The sequence below is a fragment of the Kryptolebias marmoratus genome, linkage group LG12 (genome assembly GCF_001649575.2).
Source record: "Kryptolebias marmoratus isolate JLee-2015 linkage group LG12, ASM164957v2, whole genome shotgun sequence".
Lineage (NCBI taxonomy): Eukaryota > Metazoa > Chordata > Actinopteri > Cyprinodontiformes > Rivulidae > Kryptolebias > Kryptolebias marmoratus.
Window position 1 is genome coordinate 2436702 of NC_051441.1, and position 19864 is coordinate 2456565.

The 19864-nt window shown below is 41.1% G+C and overlaps 2 protein-coding genes and 2 non-coding genes across 4 annotated transcripts in view; 1 reads left to right on the plus strand and 3 right to left on the minus strand.

Moving 5' to 3' along the window:
* Positions 1-8477, plus strand: part of cacng2a (calcium channel, voltage-dependent, gamma subunit 2a) — a 55138-nt gene extending 46661 nt beyond the window's left edge. The window contains exons 3-4 of the mRNA XM_017419286.3: positions 5280-5420; positions 6507-8477. Coding sequence (XP_017274775.1) covers positions 5280-5420; positions 6507-7042 — 677 coding nt within the window. The 3' untranslated portion in view covers positions 7043-8477. The remainder of the gene's footprint in view (positions 1-5279; positions 5421-6506) is intronic.
* Positions 8478-16011: 7534 nt separating this feature from the next.
* On the minus strand, positions 16012-19391 carry rpl3 (ribosomal protein L3). The gene is made up of 9 exons (XM_017419509.3): positions 19270-19391; positions 18605-18797; positions 18187-18355; positions 17709-17844; positions 17327-17513; positions 16984-17246; positions 16809-16904; positions 16596-16715; positions 16012-16146 (listed from the first exon to the last, which is right to left on the minus strand). The coding sequence occupies exons 1-9, from the start codon at positions 19270-19272 to the stop codon at positions 16102-16104; spliced, it is 1212 nt and encodes a 403-aa protein (XP_017274998.1). The 5' UTR covers positions 19273-19391; the 3' UTR covers positions 16012-16101.
* LOC112450609 lies at positions 16220-16352 on the minus strand. The gene has a single exon (XR_003039282.1). It is a non-coding gene; the product is annotated as a small nucleolar RNA SNORA54 (small nucleolar RNA).
* On the minus strand, positions 17578-17670 carry LOC112450610. The gene has a single exon (XR_003039283.1). It is a non-coding gene; the product is annotated as a small nucleolar RNA U83B (small nucleolar RNA).
* Positions 19392-19864: the final 473 nt, after the last annotated feature.

Sequence of the window (19864 nt, forward strand, 5' to 3'; positions counted from 1 at the left end):
AGAGTCAGGCAGAAGTTATTTCTGATTCTGTTTATCAACAACTCTTCATGCCTAAAGTTATTAATTTCATTAAAACGATCAACAATAATAAAAATGGACAAGAAGTCTCCACTTTTTCTTGTTTTTCAACCCTCCCACCTCACCTCACAGGCTGCCAATCATAGTGTTTCTTTAAGCCTCAAGTGATTGTTGGTTCTTCTGTGTGGAGTTTACATGTTCTCCCTGCACACGTCTGGATTTCTCTGGGTACTCCGGTTTCAGCCCACAGACCAAAAAGGTTCACTTATAACTCTAAATGATCACAATGAGTGAGTGAGAGAGCAGATGGTTGTCTGTCTGTTTGTCTCTATGTCCCTCTGTGATGGACTGGTGTCCTGTCCAGGGTGTCCCCCGCCTCTCACCCAGTGACAGCTGGACATAGACACCGGTTCCCTGTGATCCTGCTTGGAAAACCAGGTAAAGCAAATAGATGGCTGGATGTGTAATATAGGACCTGAGAATACAGTGACTACGCTGTCCTTTTTTACTCAACCACAGCAGGTACCGGTCCCTGATTTTCTGTCAGCTTGTCAGTCTCTGCCTGCCTCCCTCGAGGGATGCTGCTCTGCTTAAACATCCCTCCAGGCAGGATCCAAAACTCTGACAGGGCCAATCCTTAAAAGATGAGGATGTGTAACCTTGAAAAGAGGGTGACGAAGGACCGATTGTAAATAGTTTGCCTCGCTGCCTTAGGGAATGGTTATTGCTGTGTCGCCCATCTTCAGCCCCCGCTGCAGGCAAGAATCCACTCTGAAGCACAGCTATCTGAGCTTCTTCAAACATTAAATGACACTTATATACGTGCACAAGAACAGAGCGCATCCTGGCATAAAGGAACTGCAGGAAGTCCAGCCTTTCCTTTGGAGGAAGAGCATGATCAGGCATGTTGGTGATTCCAGAGAAGGCACACTGCGTGCTGGGGGGTCACTCTGAAGATCACTGCCTTTCACAGAGCACTGGAGATTAAAGTGTGACATTATGTGGATTTGAAGCACTTCAGGGCAGCTGCTGCTTAAAGACATGCAAACGAACTGGATCTTTTTGTCTTGGAAAACTCATTTTAGATTTTTCAGACACACGATCACTGACATGTCCGACTGTCATTTCAGAAGCTACAATCTTAAACTTCTTCTTTTTTAAGTGACTTTGAAAAAAAAACTATTTTCTCAAACAGCACTTCTGAAACAGCAATAATCTGGTGTTGAAGAAAGTAAAACAAGATGCTGGCAGAAAAAAAACAATAAGAAACAGGTGTGGGAAAGATAATTAAGGCATAAGCAGAATGAGAGGCAAACCTAAACAAAATTAACCAGCTAAATAGTTATGACACTGGGTCAGAAAGAAAAAATATTCAAAATAAATGGAAAAATAAAGAGTAAAGACTAAAAATTACTAAAATTTAACTAGAAAGAAAAGATAAAAACAAATGTAAAATGGCAAATCAGTGGTTTACTGCAAACTTCAATGTCTACTTTTATAGATAAGAAAATAAGTTCAAGATTTTATTAAAATGGATTTTTTGCATGTAGCGTAGGGCTTCATGTAAAATATTGGATGTAATTAGCAACATGTCTTATTGACTGCCAGTTTAATATTATTTTTGTATCTCTGAAGTTATCAGTTTAGGTTTTTAGTTAAGATAAAGGTACTTGAATATATGTCTTTAGCATTAAAAGTAAAAAAATAAACATTTATATTACATTAAGTACTGATTGCGTAGGCCAGCTGTTGATCATGTTACGCGTTAACTGAATTCAGCTTCCTTTTTCTCAGTTTCATCTGCGAATTGAGTCTCTTTACTCAACTTTTGTGTCACCTTGAGATCTCACACCATTAAACATCTCACTGTCAACAATCAATAAATTTGGCTGCCCATTTATCCCTCTTTTGTCTTGGCAAATGAAGCTGATGGATGAAAAAGCCCCAGTGCCATCTCCCACGTAATGTGCCGTGAATGGCCGCGTCGATACTCTCCGAGTTAACAGCGTACGAGGATGGAGGCAGAGATTGGAAGGGTTTAGAGCAGGACACAAGAGCGGGGTCAACTCTTAGGACGACTTAATATTTAATCAACCCGCCCTCACCGGTTACTCTAAACCCCACAATCCCCACTGGACAACCAAGGAGACAAGGAGGGCGGAATGAAATTTTATCTTTTAAACTGTTTTTGTGCTTTGAGCAAGTACGATTTAAGTAAGGAATGGGAGAAAAAAATAGGTCCATTTGAAGGGTGACACAGACAGAAATGACGGTGTGCAGCAGACAGAGACAGGCAGGTGAAAGTTAAACAAGAGGAGGTGAAAAGTGCCATTAAAACCTTCTTCATCATACGTGTTCGAGCTCAGCGGCGGGGCCATTTCAGGCAAGGTTAAAGAACGCCATAAGCACTTCATAATGTTGAAAAATGACATAACCAATATAGGTAGAAAGATATTATAGAGTATATTCAAAAACACATTCAGAAATGATGCATGAATCTTTTAAAAGAAGACAGAGTTGCTCAAATATATCCATTAATATATGTACAATCTGTCTGCAAAGCCTCTTTTTCACATTTAAAAGTAAACTTTTTTTGTTGCTAAGGATCAGATTTACAAATGATTTACAGCTGATGCAAAATTTCATTATGATAATTAAGCACATGAGCGGCAAAAAGACCCTGATTGCTCCAAAAGTAGAAGTAGAAAAGTAAAAGAAAATTAGCTTTTATTACCTTTTACACAGTTAAATAAAAAGCACATGAGGAGGAGGTGCTGCAGAGAGCAGAGATACACGGTGGGAAGGAAATCATTTTCACCTTTGGTTGGAAATATAGAGAAAATTATTATATCAAACATAATGATTGTTAAAATACTTTAGTAAAAACAAGTGATCACATTAAATTTCTAAATTAAAAGTTTAGTTTGATGACTGTATAAGCAAATGGCACTAAAATTATTGCAATCCTCTGTAGACTGCACAAAGATAAAAATGCTAAAATTTCTGCTCCAAACTGGAAGTAAACAAAAATGTAAATATAAAAAATCAGAATGCAATTCTTTGTGAGTATTATAAACCCAACTAATTTTTTCCAGCTAATTTGGTAAATTGGTAACAGGTCAGTGAGAGGACTGGATATAAAAAGAGCATTTTAGAGACTGAATCATTCAAAAGCAAAGATGGACAGAAGTTCACCATTCTGTAAAAAAATTACATCTTAAAATATTTCAGTTTAATTCAATTCAGTTTATTTATATAGAGCCAAGACGCAACAAAACTCGTCTCAGGTCCCAAATACACAAAATCAAAAACATTCACATACATTATAAAACGCCAATTAGAAAAACAATTATCTATCTGAGGAAGTCAGCAGATTGTGTTGAATCTTCATTTCATCACAGTCTCCCATCCTGAGCAGCACATTGGTGACAGTGGGAAGAAAAAACTCCCTTTTAACAGGAAGAAACCTCCAAAAGAACCAGAACCAGGCTCAGGACGAGCGGCCATCTGCTTCAACCAGCTGGGGTTTGAAAGGACAGGAAAGAGACAGAGACAACCACAGAATGATGGGTCCAGGTGTGGTTTCTATGGGAAGGAAGACAAAGAAAACCACATGTTAATGAGAGAAATATTTACAAATATAAACATGGAGAGTACAGTAAGTAAAGACAGCAGCGGAGTGAGGAGATGTGGTCAAAATGTCCTCCAGCAGCAGAACTAAGGGAGAGGTCAAGAAACCCAAGCCAGCCTAACTATAGGATTTATCAAAAAGGAAAGTCTGAAGTCTAATCTTAGTAGACAGGGTGTCAGCCTCACGGACAGAAACTGGAAATTGGAGCCTGAGGACTGAAAGCTCTGCCTCCTGTTCTACTTTTAGAAACTCTAGGAACCACAAGTAAACCTGCAGTCAGAGAGAAGGGCTCTGTTAGGAAAATATGGAACAATAAGATGGAGCTTGGTTGTTGAGAGCTGCTGCTTAAAGCTCTATCAGGCAAAACTCTATCATGTCAAGAAGATAGTTAGCTTTTAGTCATAAAGTGGTTGCTTAAAAATTTCTGCTTATAAATCTTCAGCAGCTAGCTTTAGCAGATTTGGTTGCGTAAATCTTGAAATCAGAAACTTGTTGTGTAAATTTGGATGTATAAATACATTAAAAGAGACAACGTACCAAGCAGCATCAGAGTATCACTGGTCCCTCGTCTTGTTAATGGTCAGAGCCCAGTAGGGAGTAAGCATCCAGCCAGCTGTGGCTTCCCCTCAACGTAGCAGCTGTTAACTGCTGCCTGTCATCTCTCCTTTGGGCTCAGGGTGACTTTCCCACCGAGCCGTCCAACCGCCACAAAGCCTTCGGGTTCTTGGGATAAACGAATCCAGGATAAAGAGCAGTGGTGGTGGGGATGCAGTGATGAATGTTAGCAGGTTGGCAGGCAGATAGGCCTCTGGGACCCCCAGCTGATCCCTGTGGAGGTGCAGGCAGCCAAGTTCAGCGGTGAGCCACCCAGCCCGGTGTCAGCACTTTGGGGAGAAAGTGAGAAAAGTGCTGAGGCAGCAAGTATATGGGGAGATGAGGTGAAGTGGTGAAAATTTAACCAGCCTGATGAAAGTTTAAGTGTGCATGTTAAACAGGAAAGAGTCAGAAGGATGGCAGGAGGTGACACTATGGGACACTTTCTCATAGTTATTTTCCAGCATGACTCAAATCATGGTCTGCTGCTCAAACTTGTGACTCTAATTTTACCTAACACCTCAGGAAGCAGTGCAGCCCTCCTCTGACCCTGGCTTGACCTCTAAAGTAACATCAATACCCCACTTCTAGTTTCTGCTCCTTGATAACTGTGAGGAGGCTGGTTTTGTTTCAAGGACACCGGCAGCGCTTCTCTGCACTGCGGTCTGGCTGATATACATGCCAAGAGCCTTGAAGCCCTTTCTGTTGACAGTTTTCTACATGAAGGTACTCAAAACAACCATCGGTGATCAGCAGAGAGTCTAACGCTGTGATTACATAAAGCTGGGTAACATGCTCGCTGTGGGGATACACACTCACTAGACAGTGTTGATGGAGTCTTTCACAAGCCTGATGGGGTGTTGATTAGGATTTGCTCACCAACAAGAACCAGATGCTGAAATGGATCCAAATGAGCTTTTCTGTTTTTGCTTTTTGCTTTTTGCATTCCTACTTTGGCTGTCCTCTCTGTATTTAGATGCCTGTCACTTCTTCCTGTCCTGTTTTTACATCATTTGTGTTCTCTGCTGGCTTCCAGGTGCCGTACGAGCCTCCAGCATCTTCCCCATCCTCAGTGTCATCCTACTCTTCATGGGAGGCTTGTGTATAGCTGCCAGTGAGTTCTACAAGTCACGTCACAACATCATCCTCAGTGCAGGGATCTTCTTTGTGTCTGCAGGTGAGTCAAACACCAGGGAAATAAGACCTGACAGAAAAGATTTAGAAGGGAGTGTTTTTTTCAGTCATGTACCTTTAATTTAGAGCAGTTCTAATTAAATAATGACTGAAATCACTCAACTTTATAAATACTACAGAAAGGGAAACTATAACAGATAAACCTGAAATGATGGCATTGTAAAAATGTTGTTTACCCATATAGATTTATTTGTTTTTCATCATAATCTTCATCAGAAGCTGAAGTGCTGCTATTTTTAGTCTTTGCATTATTTTACCTGAGATTTTTATTTGGTATTGTTGAAGATAAAAACACCTCTTACCTGAAAAAGAAATACATTTGAATGGGCAGTCATAGTGCAGTATGTGCTAACAAGGGGAGATTTTGTGCCACCATCTTGGTAGGTGCTAGGCCTTAGTTACTGTTTTGTGTCCCCTATTTTCACAAATATGCGTGATATATGATTATTTCAGAAAAGTAGGGCTCACTCCTAGGCCAAAGCTACGGATTACGTACACCAACTAGGTGGTAGAAAACAGTTGAGCTAACTAAAAAAAAATCAGTACAGCTCCAGTTTTAAGCCCAAAGTGCAACACATCCTGATGCATCCATCTAAATCTGCTGGTGCCAGAAAACCTATAGACTTGCATGTGCTTGACAAAACACAAAACCAAGCATCTCATCTTGCTGCTCTTTGCCTCTGTGGTGACTCCGTTTCCCTGTCTGCTGAGACACTCTTAACCTTTTGTTTGTGGGGGAGACTTTTATCTGTTCCGGCCTTTACCTCAGCTCAGGTGCAAGAACCACAAGAGGAATCTCACTGCTGTCATCAAATTATTTACTGTTGCAAGAGCAAAGAAATCCAGTTTCATTTTGATTGGAGGGATGGACAAGATTAGTCCGTTTGTACAGTGTGCCAATCGGTGCTTAAAATGTTAGGTTTGTTGAAAACAGCGTTATGATCTCTGTTCAACTGATATGTTGTGTTTTTTTCTCCTTGTCTTTTTTCTTCACCTGCCCATGGATCATCACCCACAAATATTCATCTCCTCATGTCTGCTGCCCACCCTACATCTTCCCACCCATCAGGTCTGAGCAACATCATCGGGATCATCGTGTACATATCAGCCAACGCAGGGGACCCTTCAAAAAGCGACTCAAAGAAGAACAGCTATTCATACGGCTGGTCCTTCTATTTTGGTGCCCTATCTTTCATCATGGCTGAAATGGTGGGTGTCTTGGCCGTGCACATGTTCATCGACCGCCATCGACAGCTGCGAATAGGGGCACGTGCAGCTGACTACCTCCAAGGCTCGGCCATAACGCGGATCCCCAGTTACCGCTATCGCTACAGGCGCCGCTCGCGCTCCTCTTCCCGATCCACAGACCCATCACATTCCCGTGACACCTCACCGGTGGGCCTCAAGGGTTTTAGCGCGCTGCCATCCACAGAGATCTCCATGTACACACTCCCCCGGGACACCCTGAAGTCCTCCGGTACGCCCACCGCCACCTACAACTCTGAGAGGGACCACAACTTCCTTCAAGTCCACAACTGTATCCAGAAGGACCTGAAAGACTCGAGTCACACCAACACAGCTAACCGCCGCACCACGCCTGTATGAGAAATTCAACACAGGCCTGGCAAAGCCCAGCAAAGATCAGGAGACACAGGAACCGTTGTGGGTGCAGCACGCCCCTGGAGAAGTTTTCATGTTTATTGACATTTATTCCTTTTGTTCAGCTGCATGACTTTTCCATAACCATTGTTGAGAGAGTTTCAACAGGTCTGCTGTGTTCTTGGAGCGACTGGCAGAGGACTGAGAATGAGTCAGGTTCTCTGTCCAGAGTGAGATCTGTCATTTTGGGGGCAGGGTTTGTTTATGAGGTTCAGGGCTCTGAAACGGGGGTGAAAGGGGTGGGCATTTCTAAGACTCCATGTTTTCATTGCCCTTCGGTTTGACAGTTTTGCCCCACAAGTTTCGTTGGAGCAAAAGGTCAAGCTTCCCTTTAGCCAGCCCACCGCTCAGATAATCACCTCTTTTATTCATTGACTCATTTGTTAATTTTTTTTTGCATTAAAACTGTGAATTGTTACAGTTTGGGATTCAGTAAGAAGTACCCCAATCTGTAATCTCTAACAAAGGTACTATATATATATATATGTATTACTTTTATAAATAAATTATTACATTAATAATCAATAAATAACAGACTTTACTGAAGCAAAAAAGAGAAAACTCTACCAAGTGCTGCTGAAAACATGAGAAAAGACTTTTTGTATCTCTTCATTCGAAGGTCAAGAACAAGAGATGGTTCTTTAGGTCGCAGCAGTGCAGCGACTGATGCCAGCAGAGGCAGACAGTCAACAGTAGAGTAATATTTATTCTTTCAATAGAACCTTCTCATCTTTTTCTCAGTCTCTGTTCCCTTTCTTTTTCGGAGAGGGGTTGTAACAGGAGTGTAGGACAGGATTAAAGGAGTCAAAGCAAAGACTCCAACCTTCTGCGAAACAAAAAGAAAGGAGCAGAGAGGAAGAAAAAGAAGAGGATGCCAAACACAAAATAATAAAAAAAACAAGTTAAACATGAAATAGAAGAAGAAAAGCTAAGTGACTCACAGTTTCAGAAATTAAATGCATGCTATAAAATTACAGCAGATCTGCTCTTGAGAAACTTAAGTTTTAAAGTTAATAATTGTAAGGGGAAAAAAGGCGCTAGAGTTTAAAATATTAATGTTTTCATGTGTGTTTTTATTCTTTTTTTTAGCTCATTTGATCTCATTACATTTGTGAGACAAACCAAATGATTTACATCAAACAAAACTGCTTTTTTAAACAGTTTGGTTGATTTCTTTATGAATATATACAAATATGTCTGTATGGATTTTATTTTTGTTTTTAAAACTCACACAGCCTTAGCCATTTTTTGTTTCTTTTGATTTTTAATGTGTTATTTAAATTGAAAATGAAATCTTTAAAGGTGCCAAAACCGAATGATCCTATACTTGGATGCATCAAGTCCTGATGAATAAAATACAAACCCTAGGGGGAACAAATCATCTTGTTTCTCTGCGTGTCTCTAACACACATTTTACCCAGCAACACCTTCCTGTTTGTCAGCTTTCTGTCTCTGTCACATCCTCAGGCCAGTTCAGATCATTAAAAACGTGGCAATGATCTGTCAGACATTCTGTATTTTGGAGGGTGTTTGTTTTTATTATTAGATGTTTGGATATGATCTGTAAGCATCTCAACCAGTGTTATTTTTCCTTTTCACATTTGATGCAGTAAACTCAGTATTTCACAAAAGCAAAGCTAATAAATTTGAAAACATAAAATATAAGCCCAAAGCAGTAGTCATAAAGAGCTTGTCATTTAGAGAAAAGTTTAAGGTGTTTTTAAAACTATATTTGAAGAGGGGAAATCTCAGATAACAATGTGTTTTAATCACAATAGTTTAGAAATTTCACATTTAAAACTTAGCACTTTAATTTGAGTCTCTAAACACAGACATGTTTAAAGTCCACATACTTTATCTGGAGCTCTATGTGCAAAACTTTTTTACTTTTATTCCAGAATTCACCCGGATTCTGTGTGAATTTGTTATTTTTATTATTTGTAGTGGCTTTGACAGACTTCACTGTGTGCCAGGAGTTGGAAAAACAAAGTTTAGAAACTAACAAACAAGTCAAATTATTTATTGATCAACTTATTTATATGTTTTTGAAAGAGATATTAGGAGGTATATTTAGATGATTTTGCTCTTAAATCTGAAAAAAACAAAACAACTACAAACTGTGCAGAACAGATTTGTCTCCAAATATTTTTGTTGCAAATAATTTGCCTTCTGAGTTTTATTTTACTCATTTTACATCAAATTTTGATTTGTGGTCTGGTCTTTTTGTCTTTTCTGTTTGTTTGTCTTCATGTTTCTATAAAGTTTTTCATGTTTTATGTTTTCCATCCTGTTGTTGTTTTCTTTGTGAATAGTCATCATGCTGTATCTTTTTCTTTATTTTCTCACATTTTTTGTTTTGTTTGTTTCCATATGATCATGTTCGTCTCCTCTGCGTCTGGTTTTTGTCATTCTGTGTCTCTTTGTGGGAAGAAAACTCCAGGAAAGAGACGAGCGGTCGACTAACTCACTGAGCTTCAGAACATATGCCTTTTAAGCCCCTCTGGTCCAAAGAAACATGACAGGATCACTGCTTTATGCTTGTTTACATAACGGAAAATCAAGCTGAAAATTAAATATTCACATTTTAATGCTCCAAACTGCCAGCTAAGTTCCATAAAACTGAAAAAGAACCTGAACGATCTCTGAGGTCCTCAAGCATTTTAGCTCCATGCTTGTAATTCTGGAAACCAAATATCCAAATTATACAATCTTTTCTTGCAAATCGTTGCTGTCGGGCAGAAACCCTGTACCTCCAACACCAGCTCAGGAAATAAAAAGATAAGTATTGTTTTAAACTGTGTGTTGTAAAGAGCTCTTTTTGACACGTTTTATTGGATAATTATCCATAAAACCACAGAAAGATGTGACTAACAGAGTTGATTTAAACAAATATATAAAAATGATGAAAAATGGAGGTATGAGGAGTTTGTCCGACAGCAATGAAACATAAGCTGGAAAGCATTTGTTTTACTTTCATGAATATTTAAAAAAAATTCAATCAGATAAAAATCTGATGTTAAAATGAGCGTTTAGAGAAATCTATACAAATATTGTGGTTTAAAATCTGATAGCTATGCATCAAAGTTTTCAGCGTGGAATTTATCTTGTAAAGTGAAAGAATACTGTCAGAAATATGAAAAAGGGATGTTAACTCTAAAATATATTGGCCTCAGCTTTAACGCAACCATAAAAATAAAAGCTGAGCCGACAGATATAAAACCCTGTACGCTCTGCTGAAATCAGCCTGCTGTTGTAAAACGATGGTAACACGCTGGACTCCACCACTGGGAGTCGTATTCCAAAAATATCAGGACTGCCCGTCAGATACCCGAGTTTACTGCATGTGCAGAATGAGAATACCTTCTCCTTTTATTTAGCAGGAAGCTGCTCAAGATGAATTTCCTTCTAAGAGGTGGAAGCTTTGACTCCTGCTGCATAAATACAGCTTTTCTACATCAGTGAGTGTGATTTATCTTCTTCTCTGTGAAAAGCCTCAGCAGCATGTTGGACATTCTCAGACATTTCGTTCCTGAGAAAGAAACAAGGGTTTGCAATAACACCGCCAGGTTTTTTTTTCTTTTTGTCTGTTTGTTTATTTAACACCGGAGACTTCATCCAACACCTTTCTACTCCAGCAAACTAAAAGGGATGCTTTTAGGGCCTAAAACAATTCTCAGAGTGTGTGTGTGTGTGAGTGTGTGTGTGTGTATACTGTATGCTGTTGAATGCACACAAACTGAGACAAAAAGGTGTTTTCTGTTGTGTTTTAAGTTTCAGGAAGTGCTGGGAACAGAGTCAGTCGCTGAAAAAATATATATATTTAAAAAGTTTGAGCATAATCTGAGTTAAATACAAGATTTATTTCAAATTCATCAATATGTGGTAATGTTTAAACTGATTAACAAATTAATTGGGGGGAGGCTCATTTCACTTAAGGATAATCTATAAATTTGAGAAGAAACTTAAACAAAGAAATCTTTTTTTTTAGTCCCATTCAAGATGGCCGCCACAGCTTTGCAAACATGACAAACACAAAAATGTCGATAACTCAGCCCATTTTACATATATTGAGCTCAAATTGGGTGTGGTAGTTGCTGAGAGTCATCCAAATATTGCGTAAGGTCATTTAAAATGGCTGTAGCTCCTCTAAGGATAAGAAGAAGAAGAATGCCAGGTCTTTAACTTTCTTTGTTCTTTTATGTTGTAAAGTGAGGGAAGGTTCAGAAATCCAGGATTTCTTCTGAAACAGCACCCGACCTCAGTTCATTTATCTAACTGACACAAATCTAATCTTTTGGAACTAAAAAAGTCTATTTTTTTTTGTCTTATCCTCCTTTAGGGAATACTCTTTATTTTTTTCATTTTTACCAGTCTAACAATTAAAGCTATATTTTGTTGTATCTCATATTTTGCAGGGAGGCTGACCAATCAACTGGTTTGCTGACGGGACAGAAAGTCCATGAAAGTGAAGCTCACCTGTTGGAGGGTGAGGCCAGACTTAAAAAACATTTTTTATGAAAGAGAAAGAAAACGGAAAACTGTAGTAAGTGGTAAGTGTAGTAAGTGGTTGTAAAATCACAACAAAACAAGAATATTTAATTGCACTCAACCTCATTAAAACACATTTTTGAAAGTAAATGTGACAACTCCTCCCTGAGGTTCATTGTTCAGATGTTTCCGTATTCACAGGAAGCCACAACATATCAGAGCTTGGACATAGAAGCAAGACTAAAGGAGTCTCACTTTAAATTCACCAGTCAAATAAAGCAGGTTAGATAAATCTGAAGCTGTTAACCGTGTTGTTACAGGTGGAAATTATGACAAAGGCTCTAAAATCAAAACAAATTCTCAGGCTTCCAGTTTTTATACTGAGATCATTTGGGTTTTTTGAATTATTTGACATCAATTTAAGAACAAAATGGGTTTTTTTTATCTCTGCAAACAAAAGACAGATTTAAACACTCAAATTTGACATTCTTATTAATTTAAAGGTCTAATTAGCTTTCACATCCAGCTCTCTTGTCTTCAGCATTTAACCCCTGGTCTTTTTCTTCGTCCTTCCTCCTTTTTGTTTGTTCCTGCTGTGGCGATCAAAGTGTCTCTGCAGTGCTGTGTGATCAGAGACGTGGAGGGGGGGGTCACCAGAGGAGACGAGGCCTCCTCTGCTGTTTTAGCTCTGATTATTGAGACAAACACACTTATTTTGTTGGTGTTGTTGTTGCTGCGAGGTTACATAACCTCACATCAAACTGTACGATGTCTTCTCTGTGACCTTACCGGGTGGACAGTGTTCTGGGACAGAGATGCCGGCGCCTCCACCGCCAACTTAAAGTTACTGAGAAGATGCTGCAACTTCCTGCGTTTACTCAGAGGATTCCTGCTCCTGAAGTATCTTCATATTTCTGTGCAGTTTATGTGCATGTAAGGACTGAATCTGCATGGGCGTGTGTGTGTGTGTGTCGGCCTGTTGTTTGTGCTGACCAGAGAACATCTCCTGACTTTGCTCACCCCAGGTTATTTCTGGGTTATGAAAAGTTGAGCAGCAACACAAGCCTCCAAATCCGGCCTAAAAAAAGCAAAACATATTTAAAGCAATAAATGGCACATTCAAATCACCCCTAAGAAGCAGCACAGAGTCGGTCACTGCTATTTAACAAATCATCTGAAGCTTTTAAATCCAGCTCAGAATAGAGGGCAGTTATTAAAAGAGAGAGAGAGAGATAAAGAGGAGGAATCAAAGTAGGCTACAGAAACACAAAGTGCTCCTGGATGCATGAGGCAAATGGAGCGCGGTGCTCCGCCCTCTGGTGGTGTGATGGGAGAAGCAGTGAAGAGTTGCTGCTGCTGCTGCCTCCATCAGCTCAGGGAACGCTGTGTCCACGAACGGGTCTGGAATACTGATGCCACGGTGCAGAGGTGCAGAAGCTGCAGTCCAAAAGACCCCGGAGAAGAGCTCCGACTCCACGCCGTCTGCAGAGACACAATCAGAGGAGGACCCAAACTGCTTCCGTCAGTGCAGCTAGTGGCATTTTTGACTTAAAAACATACATAAACCTCATAATTAGAACATGTACCACTCAGTGACAGACAGAAGAAGAAATTACTTTCGCATAATTTCAGCTTCATTTCTTCACAGTATAGAAAATACTGGAGCAAATTTAGAACAAACCTCAAAAACACATCGTGAGGTAAGGTGAAAACCAATACATGCTAATAAATTCAGCTTTAAGGATAAATATAAATAATATCACACCTTCAGTGAACCAGTTAGGCAAACTCAACAGAACTGTAACTAATTTGTCATCATATTGTCTCCAAAAATCAATGCAGCATCTCCAAATACTGTGACTTACAGTATAAAACACATTTAAAAAACTGTAAATCTCAAACTGGAGTGAATTTGCTTCTTTAATGTTTGCAAAAATTAAAACCAAAACAAACCAATGCAAAAACCTCTCCTCAGGTCCAGATGTTTACAGAGTGATGGGAGAAGAAGAGGAGATGCTGCAAACGTGGAAACGTGGACCTGGAGCAACTTTTCTGGGATGTGCTGCTGCCATTAAATTTAAAATTACCTTTTTTTTTTTTTTTTTTAAATTGTACAATTCTACTTTAAACATGATATATTTATTATGTTACATTGTGAATTTAAAAAGAAATGTGGGTTTATGAGATTTACAAATCATTGCATTGTTTTTTTTACATTTTACACAAAGTCCACACTTGTTTAGAATTGGGGTTGTTCATTTTGATGGATAAATTATAATTATATATATTATAGGTACGAAACTGCCCCCAAGCTGTGAGATGGTCCCTTTTTGACCAGTTGTCGCCTGCAGCCTTCGTCCTGTGTAATAATGGTCCTGAGTGTGTGTTTGTCTCTTCTGAGAGTCTGTCCTCCTGTCACACACACACACACCCCTGCAGGACGGCCCGCCGCTGGCTCTGAGCCAGCCGGACGACGGCGATGCAACACTCAGACCTGCACAGATTCAGATTCACATGAATCAAACGCTTGGCTCTGCTGTCTGCTGTCCCAGCATGCACCCTGGTTACCTGGCTGCCGTCCCACTAACAACAGCTGCTACCGCAGCTCTGGACTGGAGGTTCCTCTGCATGAACGTGCACACACACACACACACACACACACACACACACACACACACACATGCATATGGACTCATCTGAAGTGAAGTCACAGAGAAAGCAGCCCTCGTTCTTCTCTGGCTCATTTAATATGGAGAAATAAACTAATCAGGGAAAAATGAAAGAGAGGCAACAGTTGGCGCGTAATGACAAAACACACAATGTAAACACAAAATATAAAACATTTACTGCAAGCCGACGCAAAGACCTACAGTTTGTAAACCTGTGAAACAAATCAACACACAAGGACCAAAAAATGTACAAAAGTGAAGCAATATTATCCTAAGATGCATAAAATGATGACAAACTAGTGTTTCTATCATATCTCTTAGAGGAAAACTACCATTAATACACAAAATGACCACTAACTGTGAGAATACAATTTAAAATGAGAAAATCTTTTGCAATTTAACACAAAACGGCCTTTAGATACTACAAACGAGTGCAGAGGCGCAGACCTAATTATTCAAAAGACCACACAGAGACCCAACTTAGACCCAAACTGATCCGCAAGAACTGAAAGAGCAAAAATAACAACCAGACTGATAAAAACACAAGTTATGAAGGTGAGGTAAAATAAGTACTGCAAACAGATTTAAAATGCCAAGAAAATGATGCAAAAGATAAACAAAAATGGCACATGAGAAACAAAAAAACACACACACAAAGACAAAACGTGAAACAAAGCAGTTTGAACACAAAAAGTAACTTTAGAATTATCCAAGAAGCTGACAGAAAACAAAATGGCACAAAGAGACTAAAATATAAGTAAAATTACCAGAAACTAGGGCTGCATAATATATTGAACATCTGTTATCTTCACAATCAGTGAGCGCAGAGAACAGAAATAAATCAGATATTTCAAGCATTCATGTTCTGCGAGCTGATAACAAATTCACTCAACCCAACACTGGCCCGGACGCCCAAACCTGGTTTAGATGATCGTGATGACTGAAGAGAAGGTGAGGAGATTTACACTGGACCCCACCTGAATAAGCCTGGAGGGGACCGGTTTTTGACCCGATTCTGGACTGATAGCATTCAGCACGGCGGTGGGTGNTAAAGCTGCAGCAGGGCAGAGGTCAGTCTCTGGAGATGGTTATGTAACAGCAGGACCATCTCCATGACCACCCTCCTGCTTCTACATGTACCGCAGTCTCATCTTTTATCCCAAACGTCCTTCACATGATGCCGACTGCCTGCTCCAGAAACTGCTTTGGTAGAGAAAACGTCAAAATCTTAAACCTCTGCTCCACAGAAAAGTCGTCCTTCAGCTCCAGGTGAGGAGAGACCTTGAAAACCTGTGCAGTAAATCCACATCCCTGCTAAAAAAGGCTGAATATTCAGCAGATAATTCTCAGCGGGGCGTTTTACGGGACACCTGACCGGCCTGTAGAGTCCCCTCTGAGTCTTCATCACCTGCTGAAGTGGAGCTTTTAAGTTTTGGAAGCGAGGAGTCAGAATAGATGATGCCGGAGCTTAATTATCATCCTGTGAGTGCAGGAGCTCTGCTGTCAGCCAAATGCAAACCTCACAGCTCAAGGACACATACAGCCAGTTTAAATAAAACATGCAATGTTTGCTAAACTTCCTGTCCATCAGTTCTGCATACGTGGCCGCTGACAGCAACCTTTTCAGCTGCAGCAAACAAGACTGGCTCTGTGCTAATTTAGCACAGAGCCAGTTTAACCAATCAGATTTAGACTGAGGACCGCCTCAGTGGCGTTCCTTACATTTAAAAAAGCTGGGCTAAAGAAAAACAGACAAAGTTATTCTTTTGATTTTTTTATTAAACAACTCTGCAGAACAGTGATGGTGACAAGTCGATCCAGCAGAGACATTTTCTGACGTTGGGGACTTTAAACAGTCTCCTCTTTGGCGATGCGGTCCTTCTTGAGTGGTCCCTGTGAAAAACAAAGAAGAAGAAACCATCAGCTGCACGTCAACACTTCCTGTCTGCGATGGGCTCAGAGCAGCCGGTGTTCCCAGAGAGTGAACAGGGAGTCAGCACAAACAGGCACTGCTCCCCTGCCTCACTGGAGATCACTATGGCACTGGAATGGAACCCAGAGTTCACACGGGCAGCTGAACCAGGTTACGAACAGTGCTCCACAGAACCAGAAACAAAAACAACAACCAGAGTTCATTAAAGCTGCAGTCCTGGAACCAGAGATCAAAGTTTCCACTAAGTCTCTTATAAACAAGCAAACAGCAGCAGTGGATCCATCCTAGCGTTTATCAGTACAAATTTATACCCGCCTCCAAATGATCTCGGGAAAGCAAAGGATGAAATATTACATCTGGGGTTCTCCTGAATTAATCTGCCACAATTCAAAGCTTTTATTAGCCTCACCATGAAGGCCTTCTTCTCCTCCACGGTCTGGAAGCGACCGTGACCGAACTTGGAGGTGGTGTCGATAAACTTGAGGTCGATCTTCTCCAAAGCACGGCGGCTGGTCTGCACCAGCAGAGACTGAAGGAAAGATTTTATTCAACAGTGTAAGTCTTTGCTTCCTTAAATTTACATTATTTGGCTTGATATCGTTGGGGTTTTTTTTTGGCTCACCTTACGCAGAGTCAGCACCCTCTTCTTTGTTCCCACAACGCAGCCCTTCACCATGACAAAGTCGTTGTTAACCTCTCCGTAGTGGACAAATCCACCCTGTAGTTTAAGGACAACATAAGACACTTCTGCTCCTGACTCAAGTATTAAGCGTCACGTGAACCTTCAGGTCTCTTACCAGGGGGTTGATGCTCTTGTTGGTCAGATCGTACTCTGTGGAGGCGTTGTTCTTGACCACTTTCCCGTCCTTGGTGTGGAAGCCCATGCCGATCTTGTAGATCTTCTTGTTGATTTCTGTGCGGTGGTGGTAACCCTTCTGACCAGCGCGGGCCACAGAGAAGGCCACACGAGCCGGATGCCAGGCTCCGATACAGGCCACCTTACGCAGACCACGATGAGTCTTGCGAGGAAGCTTCTTCGTGTGCCAACGGCTGGTGACACCTAGTTAAAAAAAAAAGTTAAGTTAAATTTGAGCTCAGTTTAAACCTGCTTGACATCTTAAAGAGGGATCACCAACTTACCCTTGTATCCATGACCCTTTGTGACACCGATGACGTCAATCATCTCGTCCTGGATGAATACTGTGCTCACAGGGACGGCCTGCTCCAGCTTCTCGCGGGCCCAGTCCACCTTGTCGGAGATGGTGCCTCCATTCAGCTGCACCTCCATCAGGTGAGCCTTCTTCTGCCTCAGAGGCAACAGACGCATCTGTACAGAAAACACGAGGTTAAGCACAGAAAATAAACATCACATAAGAAGAGTTTTCTTTTAGCTTCGTCTCAGACGGAAGGCAGCATGGAAGATTTCCTCATTACTATCGGGCGCCACGCCTGGCGCGAGTTCTGTGGTCTCGTCACTGACAGATTAGGACAGCCATCTTTAACTCGACTCAGATTTACTGACCTGTGTGTGGGTGATGACTCTGATGACCTCGCAGTACTTCTTCATGGCAGCAAAGTCTTTCTCCAGCTGCTTCTTGCCCTCTTCATCCTGCCATTTCTTGCAGTATTTGGTGAAGGCCTTCTTCTTGGACTTGTACCTGAGAGAAGCAAGCAGGAAAAAATGTTGGCACAGGTTCCTCATGACCCCCAAAGGGCCAGCGGAAGAACACAGTGCACAGCTGATAGCTCTCCCTCCATCAGGGGTTGGGGGCTGCGTCAGCCAAGATAGATTTCGGCTCATGGCAGTTTCTAAGAAGCACTTTCCACTGGCCAGAGGAGCCCGGAGCTCATCAGGGCACACGGCACCTGAGCGGAGCTGCCACAAGGGGGGGGGGCCACCGAAATGTTAAGACTCGCTCAGTGAAAATATGGTTCTGCTTCATTTCCACTGGCAACTAACATCTGCTTCACATGAAGAGATGATCTGAGTTCAAACCTACCAGTTCTTGTAGAACCGACGCTTGCACTCGTCACTGATGTGCTCGGCGAAGATGGTCTTGAGGGAACGCAGGCCGCGGGGAGTGTTGACGTAACCCACGACTCCAACAATGATCATGGGAGGAGTCTCAATGATGGTCACAGCCTCAACTACCTCCTTCTTGTTCACCTCTGTACAAGGAAACAACAAAGAAGGTTATCCAGATGAAGCATTAAGGTTTAAATCTTCATATATACATGCTTATGGCATAGACCGCGCTCAGTGCTCGACATTCAGCAATGGGGTGTAGACCCGCTCTGTCCGCCCGTCGAGAGTCTCATCACAGGCAGAACATTTTAAAGACCGTTCCAGATATTAAAATTTAACAAACTTAGCTGACAATAAATCAGGACCAGGTTTCATTTACGTGCAACACTTACTTGAGCCAGGTCTGTCGACCTCACGGACAATGTGGGTCATGCCGGCCTTGTAGCCCAGGAAGGCGGTCAGGTGGACGGGCTTGCTGGGGTCATCCTTGGGGAAGCTCTTGACCTTACCCCGATGACGACGGCTCCTCTTCCGGGGCAGAAAGCCAAGAGATCCGTGGCGTGGAGCTGAAAACTTACGGTGGGACTGTAAAACGGTAGGAAGTTAGCTTCCTCATACTTTACGTTTGGATTAAACATAAACAATCAGCAACATTTAACACAGTGGTTCATTTTGGTGACCTGTTACTGATCACAAGTCACAAAATCCCAGCAACAACTATAACGTTTGCAACACAAACTTTTTAAGATTTTGACTTTAAACCAATAACTATGTTTAAGATGCGACTTCATAGTAATTATCCTTGGTAACTTCGTAAAAACGTACGTATGGGCCTAGTTTAAGCAGCCATTTTGGACCCAGACTCGCCGGTGTGGCTAAGCATGCAACCCGAAAGCTACAAATTCAGACTTAAAATGCTTCGAAATGTTTGTGAAAATCTTATTAAAGGTATGAAACAACACTATTAGTTTGTTTTAAAGCAGTATAAATCAAAGGATGCGTCAGATGGTTAATGGATTCTTGCGAAGTGCTCAAACATGACGACGAAACAACTCACCATTTTGTCTCCAGTCCGATTGAAAGAGGCCTGAAAACGGGCTAATCGCTAATTTATAGAGACAAGATATCGCGTGAACCAGCGAGACTTTGTCCCGAGAAGCCCCGCCCTCGAGATTTCCGCCGTGGCTGTTTAAACATTTTCAGCCACTAGATGTCGCTGTCGACTTTTACAGCGTAAACAACCCGCAACAAAAAATACTTTTTTCTGTTTAACTATACAAATTCCTTGCAATGAAATTAAATCTATATAATCGCTTTGTTCAGATTAAAACTTTATACCTGCTAAGAAAAAAAATTAAATGGTAGTTGAACTAGCATATGCAGCATGGTTTAGCCCCATGAGGGACATTCGGAAAGCAAAATAAAGGTTTTGCGTTTAAATGCAATTGAAATGTGGGAAGGAAGTGGTACACCCTGACACATATTAGATAGATAATGCATTCAGTGTGTGTGTGTGTGTGAGAGAGTGTGAAACTGGCTGCTAATCCACACATTAAATTATATAAAATAAAAGTAGTGCATTAGAGCCAAAGCTCTTTATGAAGGGGTATTAGTTAGTAATAGTTCCACCATTTCAGAGACAGAACTCAAAA